The sequence below is a fragment of the Gadus morhua genome, chromosome 13, assembly GCF_902167405.1.
Source record: "Gadus morhua chromosome 13, gadMor3.0, whole genome shotgun sequence".
In the NCBI taxonomy this organism is placed as follows: Eukaryota; Metazoa; Chordata; class Actinopteri; order Gadiformes; family Gadidae; genus Gadus; species Gadus morhua.
Window position 1 is genome coordinate 12,933,114 of NC_044060.1, and position 23,032 is coordinate 12,956,145.

General features: G+C 48.3%; 1 protein-coding gene across 1 annotated transcript in view; it reads left to right on the forward strand.

Annotated features, from left to right (window-relative positions):
- Nucleotides 1-22,807, forward strand: part of slc25a26 (solute carrier family 25 member 26) — a 43,823-nt gene extending 21,016 nt beyond the window's left edge. Inside the window, exons 6-10 of the mRNA XM_030374021.1 lie at nucleotides 6,288-6,332; nucleotides 10,742-10,811; nucleotides 13,430-13,494; nucleotides 17,085-17,158; nucleotides 21,657-22,807. Coding sequence (XP_030229881.1) covers nucleotides 6,288-6,332; nucleotides 10,742-10,811; nucleotides 13,430-13,494; nucleotides 17,085-17,158; nucleotides 21,657-21,753 — 351 coding nt within the window. The 3' untranslated portion in view covers nucleotides 21,754-22,807. The remainder of the gene's footprint in view (nucleotides 1-6,287; nucleotides 6,333-10,741; nucleotides 10,812-13,429; nucleotides 13,495-17,084; nucleotides 17,159-21,656) is intronic.
- The last annotated feature ends 225 nt before the right edge of the window (nucleotides 22,808-23,032 follow it).

Here is a 23,032-nt window from a genome sequence, read left to right on the forward strand (position 1 = left end):
GACGCGTGTTGTCACTACTTAAAGCGGTGTGACATTAGCTCATATTTATAAGCTGTACGCACACGACACAGCCATGTTTAGAGGCACAACACAGAACCATTTTATGGGCTTAAGATTAACAACCTTGGCTTTCACACGGGGCCGAGTATCGGAAGCGATGAAGCCTTACTCTGGTGGCTCTTAAATGTATGTTTGTGCGATGAAATGTAGGCTGAGAAGAACTGTGGTTGAACCCTACGCACACACGCAAACATAAGTCTTTGTGCGTGTGTGTGAGAGACGGGAGAAAGTTTTGTTGTGCACACACCATTAACTTTGTGCTCAAGCAGGTATGTGACAAATTGTATGTGGTTTGTTTAAAGAAATACCACGGAGGCCCCACCGTCTTCTTTGGGGGCGGGGCCATCACCTCGCTTCCGTGAGCAGTTGCGTACCTTGATGTGATTCCAGCGTGGAACATAACATCAGTTGCCAAACAGGTTGCCCCCAACCACCACCACCGCACCCATCAAACGGTGGTTAGGATTGATCCGTTGACACGCTAGGGGGGGGCAGCGTCACCTGTCCCACTCCCAGGAATGATTTACGACTCCATCAAGCCTAAAACAAATTAAAAAATGATTTCTATCTCTGTCTGCGATGTTTGTGTCACTGCTGACAGCTCCCTGACGTATTTTAAGTGACACGTAGCAGATGGAATGAGCGCACAAGTGAGGGCGAGAGAGAGAGAGCGAGAGGAAATATATGTGTATAGCTTAGGGCTAGTGGTTCCCGTGTGCAGGCCCAGTGCATTAGCAGGTCATAAATGTGGATTTAGACTAAAGGCTCTCCTCGCTAACTCCTATGGTTTTGCATGCTGTGTGTGTGTGTGTGTGTGTGTGTGTGTGTGTCTGAATGTCTGAATGTCTGACAGTGATCCCTCATGCTGAATGAGCCCCACTGATGGCTTCACCATCTGACTCCTATCCGTCTCCTACTGAACCTTCTCCTGCATTTTCTTTCGTTTTCTTTTTCTTTTTCTACTTCATCCAGTCTTCCTTCACCTGCCAGTCATTAAGACGGTACCGCCCTCTTCGAAAACTGATCCAAACCATGGCCGCTAGAAAATCATTCATAAGTACTTGAATGTAGGTGTTTATTGACATTTGGGCAATTGTATCTCAAAATAAAATCTTAAAGCTTGGAATATATGTTGTGATCCTAGAAGCATAAATGATCCGACCAGAGAAATATCTGTGGCTGACATATGCCTGAAACGCGATCAGTTATCATGAGATTCATATGAATTACAGTAGTGACCTTATTACTCCAGTAAATGGAAATGAAGATCTTGCTAAATACCTGGCAGCGGAAAGTCTTTCTGAACGTAGCCTCATACGACTGCCACACTGCTTTATAGACTATTAATACAAACTGAATAAATTGTGTTGATTAGTTTTGTCCTCTTCTATTTGGTCCTCTTCTGTACGCAATAACGCTGTCATGCCTTGTGTTTTCAATGCCACGTACTTTTTCTTTCGACGTTTTGTTTGCCCCAAAAAAATAAAATAATTGGTTTTGGCCTTCTTTATAAGTTTGCTATTAATATATATTCTTTTTTTACACAAATAAAGTTGAAGGGTTGATGATGTCTAATTTGGGCTTTCATGCTACGACTACGTCATAGCTGTGCGGTTATTGAAACGTACCTGCCAGCCAATCACAATTGAGTATTTACCCACGCCATATTTCAGGCGAGGTATATGATGCCTTCTCGTCAGGTCTTCATAACAAACAGACTGCCTAAGCTGTTTCACAAGTGGCCTTGAAACATTCCAAATGATATCGAGTACAACGGACACTATGCCAGTAGGACCTCCTCTTCCTCTTCCTCCCCCCCCCCCCCCTCCCCGCCCCCTCCCATCGGTCTGGATGCTCATTGGTATGCAGGGGCTGTGTTATGACCTATTAAAAGTCATTTGTCAAATTGCAGCCAACCGGTTTGTTCTGCGTCAGCCTCGACGTGAATATATTTTGACATGTGTTTTTTCTGCCCTGCGCGAAGCGCCTAAGGACCTGTGACAGCACCGCTCCCCGCTGAATGCTAATGCTGTTAGTGCTCACACACACACACACACACACACACACACACACACACACACACACACACACACACACACACACACACTGTCAGCAGAATGACACAGCAGACACAGGCTCTGTGTTCTGATGATATAGTACCTGACAGTCATGCTAAGTGGCGCTGTCAATGTTGATCGCACGCAAACACGACAAAGTGAGTGTGTGTGTGTTTGGATACACATGCACCCGTGAAATGTGCAAAATCGATTTTACAGCACAAAAATGTATTCGAGAGTGCAAGCAAGTGCAATGGCTATTTAAAAGACGGAATACGTGTGTGTGTGTGTGTGTGTGTGTGTGTGTGTGTGTGTGTGTGTGTGTGTGTGTGTGTGTGTGTGTGTGTGTGTGTGTGTGTGTGTGTGTGTGTGTGTGTGTGTGTGTGCTGCAAGGCAGTAGGATCAGGTCCCCTGGGGCTCGGCTGGACAACACAGATGTTTGTGGGCTGGGAGGCAGATGATGCTCAGCCCTTCTGGAACACATTGCTGTTGACTTCCAGCACCATCATATTTTCATTACAGTTGCAAGAGAGAGAGAGAGAGAGGGAGAGAGACGATAGCTCCTAGACAGAGGGTACGATAGCTTCGACCAGGCTATAAAAGGGTGCTTAAAACATCAGGAGAGTTTAGATTTGTGTATTGGCTAGGCCAGAACGAGTAGAAATGGCTTTTTAAATGAAGCTCTAAATAACAACAAGTAGAGCAAGGTCTAAGGATGCATGGGAAACATTCCAAACCATCATAAAGTCCCATAAAAACATTTGGCCACTTTACAAACCCACTGAAGCCACTCAATGCCTAATGTGTTAATGCACAGCACTTGTTGAGTTTATTCTTGCTGAACAATAATATGGAAGCATAGCATTAAAGAGAGTGCCTGTGTTTGGTCATGCTGGGAGAATATTGCTCCTGGTAGCTCTTTAAAGAGAGGAACCCAACCACAAAATGCTTCCCTTCGGCGCTCTAGCCCTCGTAATGCAACCTCTACACTGTAAACCAACCCAGTGGGCCGCTTGCTCTGGAACACATCACTTAGTCTGTTTCTCGCATTTCTCTCTTTCTGTTTCATTCCCCTTTCCAGCCCGTTAGTCGACCACTAACAGGCTGTGTTTTCAAAACCTCAACAATGCGTTAATGTGCTGGCTGCACGTGCCGCCCTTTGCTGTGGTGCAGCGTCGGCTGGCCATGTGGTCGCAGTAACACGCGGCTGCTCAACCCCGGCGAGGCTGGAGGGAGCTGTCCTCAGCCCTCTGGCAACCAGAGGGAAACCCTCAGTCAAAGCACCACCACTTTCTGCTCCGCCGCAGATGGTTTGCTGCACTCGTAAAATCCATATTTCTTTTCAATACGATGATGTATAATCAAGGGTTTCGGATTAGGAAAGTGTGGAAGGTTGACCACAGCAGCCCCAAATGCTATACACCGCGCAAATGCTGTAGAAAAAGTATAAAGTGTCCAAATGTGTTCCTCGTATGTGCAATCAGCGCGATGGATTACTGGGAATCGATAAATGGCTTCATAAAGTTTGTCGAAAACCAAAAGTGGGACGAACTGACAGCTTTCTGGCATCCTGGAACAGACAAACAAGTTGTTTGCACACTGAGAACGTCGTAACATTGTATTGTATTATTTTCAGTTGGGGAACCAATGAATTATTAAATATCGCAAAATAAATACTGAGTCAGTGCGAAAAAGATGGGGCTGTACAAAAAGTATTGGCTTCATCACCGTCCGTGAAAGGCGAATCATTGGAGCGTAATGGAGGTATTGTGTAACTGTCTAAACTGCTAATCCCCCACACCTGATGAATTCCTACCATCACCCCTATCTGGTTTGCATTTGCATACACATGCCTGCACTAGGCGTGTGCGGTGTGCGGTCTGTGTTCGCCGTCAGTGCTTCCATTAAAGTTCATCAATATCATCTGACCACATGTAGCACTCAGGCATTCTGTTTCACACACACACACACACACACACACACACACACACACACACACACACACACACACACACACACACACACACACATACACACACACACACGGGCCATGCCAGGGGTGTCAAACCGAAGTCATAAATCACCAGAGGATCATTCTTCCTAGAACTTCTGCAGAACTCATCTCTCTCTCTCTCTCTTTCTCTCTCTCTCTCTCTCTCTCTCTCTCTCTCTCTCTCTCTCTCTCTCTCTCTCTCTCTCTCTCTCTCTCTCTCTCTCTCTCTCTCTCTCTCTCTCTCTCTCTCTCTCTCTCTGTGTGTGTGTCTCGCTCTTGCTCTGCCTCTCTTTTTTTCTTCTTCTTTTTGCTCTCTCTTTTCCCTTCTCTGCTCTGGAAAAAGACTGAACTCATCATGGTGGTAATAAAAGACAGGTGTCCTTTATTCTTTTTTTGAATCTCACTTGCCCCCTCTTCCCTCCCTCCAGTGGGAGAGCAGAGCTATGCTCCATTCCTTCCCCGTCCTACACCCCGCCTCTATCAGGCTGGACACCAGACCCGCACTAAGCGGACCGTTGGCCTTTTCCTTCCATTAGTATTTAGGTTGGATTTAACATTTTCTTTGCAACATCATCTCTGAGGGTTTGGGACCGCTCGCATCCTGCCGGCGGTGCCTCTAGGCGGAGTCGTTGAAGTAGTACAAATAAAGAACGTTTGCTGGTAAATGTTTTGCCATTCAAATCAAATTGAGTTCATGGATATAGTGGATAAAAGCAAGTAAAGCAAATTGAAGACATGACTTCTGATGGTATCTGCTTTAATTTATGACATTTTCTAGACTCGGTTGTCTAAAATAATCAAGAGATTAGTAGACTATGAAAATAATGGTAAGTTGCCGCCCTTTTCTACGGTTATGGGGTATCTGCAGAGCATACTACTACCTAAACCTTGATCGGTGTTCCCCGAGTCTCAAACCAAGCTGCCAGAAGAAAGACAAGGCGATCCAAACATAACAGCCGGAAAGTTATGTCTTCAACTTGGGTGGTATGAGAACAAACAAGAGTGTGCGTGCGTGTGTGTGTGTGTGTGTGTGTGTGTGTGTGTGCGTGTGTGTGTGTGTGTGTGTGTGTGTGTGTGTGTGTGTGTGTGTGTGTGTGTGTGTGTGTGTGTGTGTGTGTGTGTGTGTGTGTGTGTGTGTGTGTGTGCGAGGGATAAAACAAGGATTGCAAGGAGCAGAAAAAGCTGGTAGGATCTTGACCAGCTGAGTTGTGGACCAGACCGTGCCAGAAGGAAGGATGTCCAGTGTTGTCGTAGTTTATTCATATCGATCTCCAGCATATGTAAGCAGGCTAGGATCAGGTGAAAGGAATTACTATTGATGTGCTGCTTCATCTGGACTGCTTCACACCCCTCACTCTAGTGGTTGTCAATTCAAAAGCCCCCCCTTAACCCGTCGAAAAGCCCCTGCGACTCAGGCTTGGCAAACGGCTGCTGTTGTTCAAAGGCTGATGACACGGCACACACCATCACCTTGTTTATTATTTTCTGTCTTGTTTCCCCCGCTCTCCTCACGCCGCCACGTGTGGTTTTCTACCACCCAAAATATGGCCGGACGCTCCAGACTATCGCTTACTGTGTCTCTGCCTAGGAGTGTTTGGAGGGCCTGTGTGTGTGTGTGTGTGTGTGTGTGTGTGTGTGTGTGTGTGTGTGTGTGTGTGTGTGTGTGTGTGTGTGTGTGTGTGTGTGTGTGTGTGTGTGTGTGTGTGTGTGTGTGTGTCATTGAAATGTGTTTTCCATATGTGTGTGTGTGTGGTCTCTGCATGGCATTTGACCACTTCCTTGGCAGCAGTGTCATTGATCTCCACTATATTTGGCTTCTTGTTGCCAGTCAACTGAGCGCTGGCCGGCCGCGTCCCTGCTGCCAGTCTTTTTATAAGCGGTACTTTTCCACCTATTTTGCATTTTTCTGTCATCTAATTTAAATACAGAAACATCTGTTTTAAAAGGAAAATATATATTTTTTCTCTTATCAAAACAAATCTCACCAACTCAAGTTTCCCAATGATAATATAATCCAAGGATAATTGAATTGAAGGTCAAGTATTTGGGCACATATTCTTTCAGATAGTATGTGACGCTCCATTAAAAAATAGCGGTGATCAAAGTTAGCACTTGAAATGTCTCCATGAGAATACCCCATTAACATTTTGGCCTTTCTCCTTTTTATCTCTCTGCAGATCCCGTTCTCGCTGGTGCAGTTCCCTCTGTGGGAGCATTTGAAGGTGCGTATCAGATCTCTGAGCATGTCTGTGACCGACTGCCCCTCTGTCTTTCGAACTGGCTTTCTCTTTTTTTACGACCTATCTATTTTATGTCCCGACCCGGCGCTGTGCCTCTATCACTCCGCTCCCTCTCACCCGTGTGGTAATTGCCGGACATTAATGGTCATTAGTCACCGTAATGTATTGGCAGTAAACCTGTAGCGGTGGGCTTACCGCCTGACACTTTAAAAGTCCTCTCCCTCGCATCCCCACTGCCACAGCTGTGCATTATTATTAGTATTATTAGGTATTACTATTGTTCTTCATAAGTTTCTTTCTTTCTTTCTTTCTTTCTTTCTTTCTTTCTTTCTTTCTTTCTTTCTTTCTTTCTTTCTTTCTTTCTTTCTTTCTTTCTTTCTTTCTTTCTTTCTTTCTTTCTTTCTTTCTTTCTTTCTTTCTTTCTACCTACAAACTTTGGGACCTATCTCCTTCCTCAATTTTTTACCTAGAGACTCAATTCAAATTTTAGAATTGCGCGTTTATTATCAGATTATTTAAATATTTTATACTTCAAGATATTCAACTCTTTTTATAATACAATCTTTTTTTTAACATGGGAGTCAATTGGAGGTTGACCCAGGTTCTTCATCTGTTTAAGGCGTAAATAAATCAATTTTCAACCGTTTACCTTCGTTCAACAAATCTACACACTTGTATCTTCAATAATATCTAAACAGAATTTTGGTATCGTTTAAACTTTCTTCAGAATCACAGTTTTAGTTTCATACCGGCTTCGTTTTCAGTTGGTCTCATTGATTTACGTTGACGCTGGAGCGTGAGGACGTTCAGCCGTGTTGCCAGATTGGGCGGTTTTTCCCGCTGGATTGGGCTACTTTTGGAGGACGTTCAGGCAGTGTTGCCTCTTGTGTTGTGTTCTCTTAAAGACAAACAAACACACACACACACACACACACACACACACACACACACACACACACACACACACACACACACACACACACACACACACACACACACACACACACCAGCAGTGCAGGGCAATACATTTGACCTTTCAGATACTATACCCTTCACTTGATTGAAGCCATTTAACATTTCTTTATGTCTTAAGGTGCGTTCCAGAGCCCATCCAAAGCAATGGGATGTGGGACTCATCCTACCTGAACTGTACTAGCTCCTACTTGGTGAAGTGGGGGTAGGTCGATCACCCCCCAGTTCGATAGTAAGAGGATCCACTTCGACGTGGGATGTTCCACTCCGACAGTGCGCTTTTCTTTGTTGGAGGTGGGATAAGTCCCACGTCCCACTGGTTTGGATGGGCTCTGGAACGCACCATTAATCTATTTGGCTTTATTAAAAAAGAAATTCAACCTCACTTTTTACTACAGCCCCAACCGCATTTTCTGCAGGAAATGCATTTTCTAGTTACCGACCACTATCGCATTTTTATATATATTTTTGATTTCCTCAATGTAATAATGTTATTCCCTATGTCTCTCTCTCTCATTCTCTCTCTCTCTCTCTCTCTCTCTCTCTCTCCCTCTCCCTCTCCCTCTCCCTCTCTCTCTCTCTCTCTCTCTCTCTCTCTCTCTCTCTCTCTCTCTCTCTCTCTCTCTCTCTCTCATATTCTTTAATTGGATGGCCCTGGAGGGCCACTACTCTTTAAAGGTTGTGTTGGGGTGTTTTTTCCTCCTTGGGGCTGACGTCATGTCTCAAGGGCGGTGGAGGCGGGTCCCCGGACATTCCATCAATCTGAATCCCCTTTCAGACCCGCTACACCCTGCAGAGGGACAATACGGAGCACAGCTGTGTGTGTGTGTGTGTGTGTGTGTGTGTGTGATGGAACGCACACAGAGTAGGCCCTCCCACTGTTCGGTCCACAGATTTGGATGCGGTCACCCACAAGCGCCTCTTTGTCCCCAAACGTAAAGACCCTCTCTCTTTCTCTGTAAGCCATCTGGGCCCGGCCGTTATAGGAGAATTGAACGGTTTGAATGTTTCAGTTTTCCCTTCCCCTCCCACTCTCCCACTCTCTCCTCTCCGTCATTCCTACTTTATCAACTCTTTATGTAATTCTTTCCTGTACTCCTACTTGCGTTACCTCCAACTGGCGATGCTTTTCATTCTCTCTCTCTCTCTCTCTCTCTCTCTCTCTCTCTCTCTCTCTCTCTCTCTCTCTCTCTCTCTCTTTCTCTTTCTCTCTCTCCCTCATGTTTGTTTGCCTCTGTTCTCCTCTATTTGTTCATTCATTTTGCTTCTCCTTAAACCCCCTAGTGCTTTCTGCTCGGACTCCCTGGTGGTCCTGGTTAAGGAGTGCTGTCCTCAATAGCTAACGAGGCCTTTTACACCACCACATTCAGGCTACCCTGAACCAAAACAACACAATTCAATCAACAGCACAAGAGCAAACCAATGACCATGAAGACTAGCCAGCCAATAGGAGGCTACTTTGTCATGTCTTCTTACCAGGGGTCCGACCATTTGGATTTTTATCAATTTGAATTCAATTTCGGATAGATGTTAATCTTAGTGGATGTGTGAAAATAAGGATGGAGATGGCGAAGGCCTGGGTTCCACATGGAGCAGAGACAGCTGTGAGAAACTAGACATGGACCTTTGTGTCTTTGAAAAAATAAATATCTCACGCCTGCTGTACACTGTAGATGTGTGCAGCAGAACACCTACTCATAGACACACACACACACACACACACACACACACACACACACACACACACACACACACACACACACACACACACACACACACACACACACACACACACACACACACACACACCAGAGCTACCTTTGCGTGTCTTGGGGACGTCGACCAGGTGTGTTACCCCGAAGCGACACCAAATATGTATAGGGTTCAAAGGTCAGATCCGTTTTCTTGTGTTTATCTCCTATTATTTATTCATGAAACGGTGAGGCAGAGTTAGAGAGAGGGAGAGGGGGAGGGAGGGAGGGAGGAGAGGAGGAGGAGAGGAGGACGGAAGAGAGGGAGAAAATCCCAGAGCATGTCGGCCTTTGATGTGGAAAACAAAATCTGTTTTAATCTGCCGTCTAATGGAACACACATGAAGCATCCTGAGACCAAGACCCTGTCTTTCTGCTCTGATGCGTGTGTGTGTGTGTGAGTGTGTGCGTGTGTGTATGAGTGTGTGTTTGTGGGAGAGAAACTACTTGTATGTGCGTGTGTGGGAGAAAATACTTGTCTGTGTGTTTGGGAGAAAAAATTCTCACACAGACAAGTATGTTCTCACAAATACAAGAATTAATAATTGTCTGTGTGTGTATGTGTGACAAAATACTTATGTGTGTGTGTGTTGGAGAAAATACTTTGTTTATGATCGGGCTGTGTGTTTTGATTCTTGTGTATGCATATTGTGTTTTGTGTGTTAGTTGGCGAGCGACAGTAAGTGTGAGAAAAGATAATGTGTATTGTATGTCTAAGCAAAGGCATGGTCGTACTTCCTGTGCATGCAAATTGTGTGCGTGTGAGAAAGGCAGAGTGCAACAGGTTGAACGTGCATGGGGCACAGTCATAAGAAAACACAGATAATCACTCCATGATGTTCCTCAATTGCTTCCCCCCGAAAGCAAACATGGCTCAGGGTGCAAAGGCCAGCCCGACTAGCTCATGTTCATTCATCTTTGTTTTGCATAGGGGACCGTGCGTGTAGGGTCTTGTGTTTGTGAACTCAGACACATCTCATTTGGTTATCACATAAAAACACTTTTCAAACATGTCTATACAAATGCAAACGCATGAAGGAGGAATCAAATTTGAATAAATATCTGGACTAGACCATTTTCCTTGAAAGAAAAAGAAAAATGAAGTTATATACAAAAATATAAAAGCGCTAATTTAAATGAAACAACTCTTCCTCTGTAAACATGAGTGCTATTCCCAGCTTCTTGGCCTTGTTGCCACATCCACTGCCTCAGCGGACTACAAATGGTTTGGATTTGATATTATTGTCTCGCTGCCATTGGATGATATCAGAGTCCCATGAAACCTATGAAAAAAAAGCTGGCTCCTATCTTGCCTACACAGAGCCTTATTTGCACGATAAACACGGATAATGATGAAACCCATCGTAGACGTATACTGTGTATTGCAGTGGAGGTGGGGGGGCGGTTGGGGCTGGTCCCTTTGGGAAAACGATGCAGCGTGACATCACCGGGGGAGCCAGATGGGGGAGAGCATGGGGTCACAAAAATAGCCTCGCAGCCCAGTTCCCAGACCCCTGGCCCCCCTGGCCGTGCAGCACGATGTGTTTTTAATGTCTGGTATCACCAATAACCACGCTTCTCTCTCTCTCTCTCTCTCTCTCTCTCTCTCTCTCTCTCTCTCTCTCTCTCTCTCTCTCTCTCTCTCTCTCTCTCTCTCCTCCCACACAGACTCTCTGGTCAGAGAGGCAAGGTCACGCGCTCTACTCCTGGCAGGCTGCGGTGTGCGGAGCCCTTGCAGGTGCATGGGATTATATGCTTGTGTGTGTGTGGATGAGAAGGGAGGGCTGAGTGATACCGGGGTGGGTGGCTGGACGGACGGGCGGGTGGGTGTGTAAACTGACGGTCAGCACTGCTACCAGAGGAAAATGTCAGCAGACGCCGTCACGCCACATTCCTGGGGAGGATTGGACCCTGGCTGGTGGTCACTGGCAGGGCTGCTCCGCCTCACCTGCGCGCCAGACGGCAGGCAGGCAGCGAGCAGCAGAGCATCGCTCGGAGAGCAGGAGGAAAGAAATGTCAACATGCCGATCGACCGTTAACCCTTAAAAAAAACGAGAACACTCGAATCAACACAAGATATATCGTTTTAAAGGTTTCACAATTGAGAGTCGATGTAGGAATGTAAAGGTAAATCGGTCTAAGTGCGATGGAGACCGATTTGGCAAATAAATGCTAAATCCTCTTGCTTAAATGTAACTCAGGCATCCACTCGTTCGCACACTAATACTATTACTGTTCCAAGAGTAATATGAGTTGTTCAAAACTCTATTTCTCTCTGTCACAAAGCTTCATCTCGTTGCGCACTATTCTTCTGCGGGGTTAACACGTTACCTCGTTAAATTTTGCTTAGTATCTCAAAACACTTGGACGGATACGTATTTAGCTTGGTTCTCGGGCCACGGCAGCCTTTTATGTCTGACAGTGTATCCTGGGGGAGAGATGGACGACCACGGGAGGGCACTGAGAAAGGAGATGTAGGGGTGAGAAGGGGGGTGATCCTGGACTGGGATCCTTGCAGCTGCATCCCCCCCTCCCGGTCACTGGGGCCTGACGGGGGTGGGGGAGACAAGGAAACCAGACCAATAGAGGGTGAACGGAAATCCAAGAGAAGGATAGACTTCTCTTTGGAAAAAAACAACAAGCGAAGATTAGGGATCTGAGAGCGTAGGACTGCACGTTTTGGCTTACCACTGCTCTGGCATTGATTTAGACGAGGAAGAAGAGTCACGAGAGCCATTTATTTACATGTCACGTACCGATGCCATATTTGATATGCATATATGAAGTACCCGTATATCATAAGCCCTGGTGGCGTAACCACCGTACTGACAACTGTCACTATGTGAAGAGTTTATTCCTGGAACCCATCATCCAATCACTCTCTCTAGTAGGTAAATCTTTATTTATTAAGCCCCTTTTCGAACAATGTGTTCCAAAGTGCTGAACAGATGGCAGACCTACAGCAATAGCACACAAGGAGAAAAACATGTCAACGGTACACCCACAAAAATAGAACATGCATCAAATACAGGTATTATAAAAACTACACCCAAACTCCAGAAACATGACGACAAATAAATCTGTATTGATTAACTTCCTCATTTTGCTCTCGTGTTAAAGGCCTTGAGGACAACCGATCAACAGTGTATTGACAGGCAGGACAAATGGAACAGTACAGAAACCTTCATGCTAGCCAACCTGTGGCTCAGTGCCGCGTCCACCTGGACAAGCCCTATCCTAGGGCTGGGGGGGGACGGGGGGCAGGAAACATGGGGGCTGGCCAGAAGGAGGGAGGAGGACAATGGACGGTGTACTCTGGAGAAAAGGCTGAAGGACAAGCAGCACTAAAAGAAAAAGGCCTGACAACTGCAATGCATTCGAAAGGGGCTTGGATTTCTATTATATTCGTGTGTCGTAATATCTCGGGAATTTATATCCCACGTTAAAGGATGCAAGTCCCGCTAAATGTGTTGAAATGTGTGTGCAATCAAGGTCTATGTTGTCTATATGAAATTAGTGTACTGATTTAAATAGTTGGTCTGAAGTTAGGGATTATTCTCTGAACAAGAGCATATCCTCCTATCCCTCAAATCGATCCATCTCAAGAAGTTCATAACCAAACTAGATTTTGTACTCTAAATGGTAAGCAGGCCTGGTGCTGATAGGACAGTTTTTTAGTTGTTCTTAAATCTTCCGGGACTCTGTGATGATTCATGAGATTAATATGGAGATGTCAGTCTTTAATGTCCATCCAAGATTATTGCACAACACCCTACGGCGCTTGTAGACCAAGTCGTTGTTTCACCACTGAGTTTTTGGAAAGAATTTGCACGCCACACACACAAACGCACATGATATCGCGTAAGCTTGTGAAATCGGTCTCCATCGCCAGCCAGAATACACTTCCACACGATAACAAGGTCTTGATGCTTCGACAACGCTTGTGTACAATTGTCTTGATTCAATTTGTTTTAAAATGTTCACGTCTGCCCTCCTATTGGCCCCAGTGTAGCCTCTTTCTCCTCCTGGGATACGTTCACACACACAAAGTGGTTACAGAGTGCATAGCCAGGGTGTAACTCCTTAAAACATAGCGTTGGGACTCCTGGAGCCGTACTTTAATACTTTTATTAATGAGGCATATTAGTGATGAGAATATGACCTTAAAGTAAAAGTAGTTAAGGCCAGGTAGTACCTTTAACTGACCGATAATGTTACCATAACTCTGAATGTGATCTTGGATTAAGTGAGAGGTCTGAAGATGTTTAAAGGCCTCCTAAGGGTATGTTCTCATAGTATATTTTGTGTTTGTGGTTGTTTGCTAAGTGTGTGCTTTCACGTTCTGTGTGGATGTAGGTGCAGTGGCAGCTTTTGTCACAACGCCCCTGGACGTGGCCAAGACCAGGATTATGTTAGCAAAGGTACACTTGCTCGCGCGCGCGCGCGCGCGCGCGCGCACACACACACACACACACACACACACACACACACACACACACACACACACACACACACACACACACACACACACACACACACACACACAAAGTGCCAGGAGATGTTAAACAGGGCTGTCAGGTGATTCCTCACAGTACACAGACTGAGCACACGCCTCTACAAAAGCTCAACAAACCGCAATAGGGAGAGCCTGGCAGTGGTTACACAGGGACACAGAGAGGACACACACACAGAGCACGCACGCACACGTCAATCACACAGACGTGGCCGTGGTCTCGGGCGGGGGGTTTGTGGGGGGGTGGACGTGTTTGTGCTCGTGGTTAGTGTAAAGGCTTAGTTATGGTTCCACATTGATGCAACGCAAGGGGGTTTACGACCCATTTCGTCCTTGAGGAACCTCCTAACGTCACCTCCTTACGTCCTCCACAAGGGCCTGACGTGCGCCTCCCAAAAAATGTAGGCGACGCAGTAGCAAGGGCTTCGATTGGTCCGAGCACTAAAACCCGACCCAGAACCAAAACAGGTTCACAACTGTGTCGAAGGGGTTCAGTTGAGTGTTTAGTCTGCTCGTCTTTGTGTTGCGTCGACGTGGAACCATAGCTGAGCCTTAAGAGAGCATGGACTAGGTAGGATCTTCCCGGTCCCTGTGTTCCACGTCTGTCATTCATCGATCTCCCTGTCTCTCTCTCTCAATCTCTTTTTCCCCTTCTTCTTTCTGGCCGTGTCTCACCCTGTCTTTGTTTTTCCTCAGTCCTCCATTTTAGTCGCTCTGTTATGTTTCTACCTCCTCTATTGCTCCTCCTCTGCTCTTGTGATTCTTCTGGCTCACTGTGTGCATGTCTGGTTTCCCTCACTGTGTGTGTGTGTGTGTGTGTGTGTGTGTGTGTGTGTGTGTGTGTGTGTGTGTGTGTGTGTGTGTGTGTGTGTGTGTATGGGGGGGGGGGGTGGTGAGGAGAGGAAGGTGAGTGAGTTCAAACACACCCCCTGCAGCTCCCTGTGTCCTTGGAGAAGACTCAGTGTTCTGTTCCTGCACCCCTCACCCCTCACTCCCCCCCTCAACTCTTCCCCCTCCTCCCCCAACCCACCAACAAACTTACGGCCCACTAGAACCAGCAGCGGGACCCCTCAGACAGACTTGGACTCTTGTAGACACTACCAAGCTCTCTTACAATGCTCCTGTGTCCACGCAGACACTGCGTGGACACAGCAGGACCCCCCCCCCCCAACATGAAAGAGCAGGTGGCCTGTAACCCGACTGGTGGACGTGGTTTGCAGGCCACAGTTCCACAGTGGCCTTAACAAGGGCTGGGCACTTCTCTTTTCTCTTCTTTCAACCCCCCCCCATCCCATTCCCTATTATTATTTGTTTTACAACGGTGTAAGAACGACATTCCATTAAGTACTGCACCCTCCCAACGCAGCCCCTAACAAGCCCAGGCAGGACTGGGGGGGGGGGGGGGGGCTGGTGGTGGAAGGGGGGAGGTAGACAGAGAAAGGGAGCTATGGAGGTGGCCGGAGGAAGGGTGGATGAAGGTGTCTGAACTTGTCACATTTGTTTCCTTCCGGACTGTGTGGGGCGACCGCCAGAGCTAAGTGGCGGGGCACGGACCCGGTCTGTCATTGAGGCTTTGGTGGGTGCTTGTATGTGTGTGTGCGTGTGGAGAGTTCTTGGGGGTTGCACGGCTGGCAGTCGTCCCCCCCCCCCCCCCCCCCCCCCTGACAGTCAGCCGTCCTTGCACCGGGTGGGCCGGCGGTTTGCCACACACAGCGATTGGCTCTGGTACCGTGGGCACCGTGGGGGGTCATGACACGCAGACTCGGCTGTAAAGGGAATATAAAAAGTAAAAGCTCCTGCTCCCTGTTCCTGGTGCCAGCTCTGGACCTGAAACCCCCAGCCCGCTTCCCCTCCCCCTCACCCAACCTCCCCCCGGAAGCCCATCGGAACAAACACACTGTTGATTTGCAACCTGGCAGTCTGGGGGCTTTCTGCTCGTTTGGGTCTACCCTGCTGCCTTTTCCCAGGCCAGTAAACACCATCATTCTGCTGGGAGCACAGAGCCTCTCTTATGTGGCCCACAGAGCATTGTGGAGGAACGGGACGTTGGGTTCAGATTTGGAAGGATCTGTTGTGTTGCGCGGTCACGGCAGCGGAGGGGTTGTAAAGACCTGGTCTGCTCATGCTGGTTAGGAACTGCTGAAAAGATTTCGGCAGACCTGCAGGCTGTTTTGACCGTTAGCTAAGTGTGTGTGTGTGTGTGTGTGTGTGTGTGTGTGTGTGTGTGTGAGTGTGTGTGTGTGTGTGTGTGTGTGTGTGTGTGTGTGTGTGTGTGTGTGTGTGTGTGTGTGTTAGTGATGTTTGTGTTTGTGTGCGTGTGGATGTCGACACACGTGTGCATGGACACGTGGCTCTTCGTTTCCTCTCTGTTTACCCTAGGGCTGTGTAGGGAACGTGTCAGAGGAGCTGAAGGCAGACTTGTAACTCACCTGCTCCTCTCCAAGCCAAACAGGAGGAACTGGAATGTGTGGGGCGGGGTGGAGAGAGAGGGAGAACGAGAACGAGTGACCGAGAGAACGAGAGCAAGAAAGACAGAGAATGAGAGGGAGAGAGAGAGAGGGGGAGGGAGGCAGTTGCTCTATTTATTCTATTCCAGCTATAGCACATGCAGGAATCTTCTCCTCGGGTTTCCTCAGTCATTGCAGGTGTCACTGTTCAGAGTGAGAGAGTGAGCGCTCTGTTTCCTGTGTTTCTGGTAGCGGTGGTAGGATAGGTATTAGAAAACGTCCTGTGTGTGTCTGCACGAAACACACACACACACACATACACACACACACACAAGCACACTCACACACACAGTTATGCTAAACCCATCTAACAGCATGCAAAACTCCAGAATCATGGATCAGAGGAACCCTGCTCTTTTCCGGGCTAAGATGAGTTGTGTAAATACAGGCATTAGAGAGAGAGGGGGGCAGGGGGAAGAGAGAGAGGCTGAGAGAGATGGAGAAGAGGGGGAGAGAGGGAGACAGAGAGAAAGACAGAGAGGATGCATGGAGTTGCAGGGTTGGAGGGGGTTATCAGGGTGGTGGGCGGAGGGCATGGGTTGGGGGGGGGGGGGGGGGGGGAGTGTGGCCGGGGGAAGGGGGGGGGGGGGGGGGGGCTGTGTGTGTGGTAGGTGTCACCTGTGCTGACACAGCTGTTGGTGAAGAGAGCTAGGGGTCTGGGGGTGTGAAGGGTGTAAAGAGAGGATTGGGGGAGACTAAACACGGCCCCTCTCCAGGAGCAGGAAGTGAGCGAGACAATCCATCCATCATCACGCCTCTATTCATACTTTCTCTCTCTCCATCTCGCCATTTGTCTCTCTTTCTGTCTGTCTCTCTCTTTCTCTCACTCTCTCCCTTCGAATCAGGTACGACTGAAGGGACACAATTAGAAAAACAATAACTTGTCTCAAATAAAGTTTAATACAAATGTAAATGTATGTATAGAGGCAAAAACTAAGAGTCTCTCTCCCTCTCTCTCACTCTCTCTCTCTCTCTCTCGTGTGTTTTTCAGGCTGGAACGGCCACTGCGAACGGGAACATCCCAACGGTCCTTCTTGATGTGTGGAAGAGCCGAGGAATTTCTGGGTGACTATTGTGTGTGTGTCTGTCTGGTTGTGTCTATAGATGAGTGTGTGTGTGTGTATAGATGTGTGTGTGTGTGTCTGTGTCTGTTTAAAGATGTTTGTCTTTGTATGTCTATAGATGAGTGTCTGTGTGTCTATAGATGTGTGTCTATTTGAATGGTGTGTGTGTGTCTCCGTGTCTATATGTTTGTGTGTGTGTGTGTGTGTGTGTGTGTGTTTATAGATGTGAGTGTGTATGTGTGTGTGTCTATAGATGATTTTGTGTGTCCTTGTGTCTATAGATGTGTCTGTGTGTGTCTATAGATGAGTGTGTCTGTGTTTGTGTGTGTGTCTATAGATGAGTGTGTGTGTATCTGTCTATAGATGAGTGTGTGTGTGTGTCTATAGATGTGGTTACGTGTGGTGTGTAAACCTTCAGCTCTGATGGAAGTTCAGAGGGCGAGCGCAGCGCTGTTGTCGTGCAAAGACAACCACCCCCTCCACACGAACCCCCTTTTTATCCCACTTAATACAAAAACTGCTTTGCATTTTGCACGTGATTTGATTGAACTCGCCCCGCCGGTCTCTTACATAATCCAGTTTTGATGATGGAACCGCACCTCCGGGGACACAAATTTATGATCCAATTTGAGGAAGGAGACATCTAAAAAGCTTTTCTCGCCGACCCTGGGGTTGCGCCATATTGATTGAGTTTTTTATCCCGTGCGTTCCAGAGTGGCCGGTTCACCCGTGTTTATGACAGAGGGCCGTGGATAAAAGGCCGGGGCTGACGAGGGCCGCCGGCACTAAAACAAACCAGCCCTGTGAATAATAGACTCGTCGATGTACGAGCCCCTAGCATTTAGCGCAGGATTCACCACCGCCTGGCTCGTAACAGATCGGTGTTCAGTAAGAGGGCCGACCAGGGGGCGAGAAACCTCTCTTTCTGCTCTCCTCGCTCTCTGCTCTCCTCGCTCTCGTTCTCACACACCCACACGCACACGCGCACATCCGCCAACATATACACACACACACACGCACACACATACACACAGGCGCGTGCTAATACACTCAGCCGCAATAGGCAGTTGTTTGTGTATGCTGCAGTGCTGGAATCTAATCAGTGTGTGTATGTGATCTAATTTCTGTTTATTTCTACCACTCTACTAAGCCCTAACAAGCAGCCCGGGGGGAGTCCATTACACACACGCACAGGAGTGGGGAGCATATTTGCGTCCAACCTACCACGTGTGACATTACACGCATGCGGTAACATCTGTGACATTCCTTAAGTCAACCGCCCACAAATCAGAGGATCTTGTTTGTCCTCAGAAATGATTGATCGAAACGGGCGACGTCATTGGGACAAAAAGTGCAGAGAGAAAAACAATCGAATGAACCGTTATTGGGCATTTGTGTGGATAAATCACGAGAATCACAAATGTGTTTGGTGGGAGACGTTTGGCTCCTGCTGTCGGGGAGAGAGGGAATAGAAAGTGTCTTGGCGCGGCGTGATCACTAGAAACCAGCCAACGGAGACGCTCCACAGAACACCTGGACAGCGCGCTGGCTGGAGCACGGAGACACACAGGCGATGGAAAAACACAAAGACCTGCACAACGGCGGGACGGGGGACAGGGGTGTTATAGACACAGAGCATGGAGCGAATGGGCGACGCGTATTAAACGGTACCGGGAAGAGGGAGCACAGAGAGCAGCACGTGAGTGCTTGTGTGGGAGGTGCAGAGCCTCTGTCTGGGCGGTTTGAAGGCTGCACCGGTGCATGCCTGCTGCACATCGCTGAGAGTTTAGAGCTGTAATTATGGTAATAGGCCCCATCGCAGTGCAGCGAGCCTTTAAAGTGCTTCCATGTGTTTTTGTGTGTGTGTGTGTGTGTGTGTGTGTGTGTGTGTGTGTGTGTGTGTGTGTGTGTGTGCGCACGTCGTGCCACAGGGACAGTTTGTAGCAGGGAAATGAAGCCAGGCCGCCTCAACTGTAATCTTAAAGCCAGACGAGAATCCAACCTCCAACAATAGAGACCAACTAGGACCCAATGTAACCTCCTACAATAGAGACCAACTAGGACCCAATGTAACCTCCTACAATAGAGACCAACTAGGCCACAATCTAACCTCCTACAATAGAGACCAACTAGGCCACAATGTAACCTCCTACAATAGAGACCATCTAGGACCCAATGTAACCTCCTGCAATAGAGACCAACCAGGCCACAATCTAACCTCCTGCAATAGAGACCAACTAGGCCACAATCTAACCTCCTACAATAGAGACCAACTAGGCCACAATCTAGCCTCCTACAATAAAGACCAACTAGGCCACAATCTAACCTCCTACAATAGAGACCAACTAGGCCACAATCTAACCTCCTACAATAGAGACCAACTAGGCCACAATCTAGCCTCCTACAATAGAGACCAACTAGGCCACAATCAAACTGTGCTCAGTGTCTCCTAAGAAGTATGTAGACTGAGGCAAACGCCATTGGAGAACGCGTCCAGTTCAGATGTTTGGCCCATATTTCTCTGAACATTGTGGGATTATTTTGATGAAAAGATAATAATAACAGCTCACTCTCTCATGTGCGTGATGCCCAAGATCACTTTTAGTGCGCTACTCACACCAACGATGCACGACTTTGTTCCTCCAGTCATTTCTAAGTCTATTTTTAGTCTGATTCTAATCCCAGAGAGGCGATTGGTTGACGGCGGGACAATGACTGATCTTAGTGGCTGGCCAGTGGATGATGTCACGCTGAGTCAGTGATGGGAACATTCTGAGCCCTGGCTCTCGCACTGTCTTGTGTTCCACAGGTGCGCTCGATCACAGACAGGAAGTGACATGCTAGCGGAGGCGAGGAGAGGCGGAGCGGCGCCAGGGCGTCTTGGGTTGCAGACATTCTTAGTTTATTTCTGGAAATCTCAGTCCTTTGTGTGCTGAGCTGTTCATATCTTGGCTCTTACATGTTATTTATTTTTCAGCCGAGCACTGGCCTAAAACACATCTGTCATCTATAATGAACATGTATACATGCACATACGTGATTGATCTATCTCTACTCCGAATTGAGTGTGATTGGCCGTAAGCAAGCAATGGCGTTGCGTCGCATTGGCTGGCAAACGCGCTGCTCGCGTCGCACGGCCCTGCGATGAAGGATGGGTGTGTTGAGTTGGAAGGAGCATGCTGGTTGCTGGAAGGCCAAGACTGCAGACTCTGAAGTAACGTCTCCTCGCTCATTCGGACCACCTCACGCTCTCACACTCGTACCTGCCCACCGGCCTGAGAGTCGGCATCTTCCACTGATACACACGCCTGTCCTTTCTCAGTCCGGTCTTCACATCTCTGTCTCTCTCTCTCTTTCTCTGCTGCTCTTTGCATGGTAACTGCACACAGCACACACACCAAGTCCTCCGGTGCCCATCTGTTGGTGCAGGCCGACGCTGGGGGAGTTGTGGAACGCGGGCCCTGAGTGGATGGTTGTCGGGGCTGCTAGATCCCAGACATGCTTGGCACCTTGTACAGCTTTAGCACTTGACGAACCCTGCGCTGTACACACGCAAGTAGCACCGTTTGTGACCTGCCTTCTAAATGAGGACCCTCAAAACGACGAACCTGCTCCCCCCCTGACCGTGCCCACTTTGCATTTCAACCGCCACTGGTGCTGTGAGGCATCGGTGTGCTCCTGAGCTTTTTTTACTAACACATGCATATGCATACACGCACGCACGCAGCCATAAACACAGACAGACAGACCCACGCGATATCCCCGACATCTGGAATAGTGGGTAACGGACCAGATGAGTGTGGGGGTGTGTTGGCCGACTTAGGGTCTTAACAGGCAGAAAACACAGTACGGAACGGAAGTGTTGAAAATGTCTGCTCAGCAGAGAGACAGAGTGAGAGAGACAGGGGAGAGAAAAGGAGAGGGCGGAAGACGGCGAAGAATTATTTCGTGAGTAGGAGCTTGGCATCGTTGCGTGAGTGAAATACGGAGGTCACACTGACCAGCAGATAAAGGGGAAGAGGTGAATTACCAGACGATCTGAGCAGAGCAGAACGCTAGCAGACATAGATGGCCTGTCTCAAATTAAGTGGGCTGGGGGAATCTGGGGTTGGGGCTGACGGGTTGAGGCCTAATCCCCAAAACAGCTGTGTGGAGCAGGGAGGCCAGGCCGGTGGGTGGAGGGAGCAGGAGGCCCTGGGAGTATGCAGGCCTTCTCATGGCCCCGGCACATCCTCTACCCCCCCCCCCCCCCCCCCCCCCCCCGAACCAATCCTCTACAGCTGGTTACAACCCAACCAATGCCTCTTTAAGCTCTTCTTAACTGCACCCACCCCCCTCCACCGACCTTAGAATCGGTCGCTGAGATCCTACTTAAGCCCCGTAACCTGTAGAGTCCGGGCCGTCCTGTCATCTATGTAATTGATGCAATATTTGATCAAATGTGTAAGTGATGGACCATGGTGTTCACGGCTTCCGCTTTGTGTGTCCGCTCTCTGCAGGCTGTTTGCGGGCAGCATACCCAGGGTGACCTTCATCAGCATGGGCGGCTTCATCTTCCTGGGAGCGTACGAGAAGGTGCGCAGCACCATGCTATAGCGTCTTGAGCCCGAGCCAAGACACGCCACAAACAAAACGCACAAGGACACTCCTCCACTCCCCGCAGACACGCCTCAACTGGACCGAGGCCAGGCAGCACCCTCAGTTCCCTGGAGGCCCGACGCCTCCACTCAGCTCCCCCCACCCCCCCCCCCCCCTACCCCTCCATCCCTGCACATCCTGCGGGGCTACTCGGCCCCGTCATCCACACCCAGGCACACAGCGCTCTGGGCCAGAGCTCAGGGAGCAGGGACACCTGGTGCTGTGTGGAGGGCCATCCATCCGACGGATCACGTTACCCCCGTGGCTTTGCATTCCTGCTCATCAGCAGCACACTGCGGACGGGCTTGAAGTCCGCCGGGGCGGTCATTTCTTCCCTCCCGACTGAAAGCGAACACCCGTCCCATATGACTCATTTACCAGAGAGACTACAGTGTCCGGAGCATCTGTGTGGGCTGAATGACTTGCATCGTGTTATGGCTTCGCCCTTTTCTTTATTTTAGTGTTTAGATGATGGCCTGGTGATTACTTTTGTTATGTTATCGACGGAGCTACCGATGCTGATTTCTACCCCACTTCGGATGAAGACCGAGGGGGCATTAAGATCTTTTATGGCTCCCTCCAGCAATGACTTGGCACTTAAGTCTGCGGCGAGCCAGGCCACCTGTTTTTAAGACCCACTGGGGGGGAGAAGAGTCATATCTCAGTGTTTAACCAGTCCCACAGGAGCAACTCTGAGCTCATCCACCTGCAAGAGCTTTCATTTCATAAGAAGAGGCCCGCAAGAATGTCCCGTCCAACCATCACTTGAATATCTATTTCAATCATTGCATTTTTAGAGTCATCTTCTCTCCCACATACACAGGAATACTCATGAGGTTATCGTTTGTTGTGGCTAGTTTGACTTCATAAATTATGGTTTAATTATATTTAGTCCTATTATTGTATACCTCCATTACACTAACATCTTTGCGGGCGAATATGTGCACACATGATTTGATTTATGAGTGCAGTATTTATCTGGGGTTATTAAAAGCCAGTGAGTGAGCCACAATGTGTATGGTTTTGTCTGTGTTCCCCGGACATTACCCACAATGTCTATGGGTGTGACTGTGTTCCCCGGGGCTAGACAGTCCTGCCTTGTAAGAGGGTATGCTTTTCTCTGGGTTAGATGGTCCTGTCAGAGGGTATGCTTTTCTCTGGGTTAGATGGTCCTGTCAGAGGGTATGCTTTTCTCTGGGTTAGATGGTCCTGTCAGAGGGTATGATGTCCTCTGGGT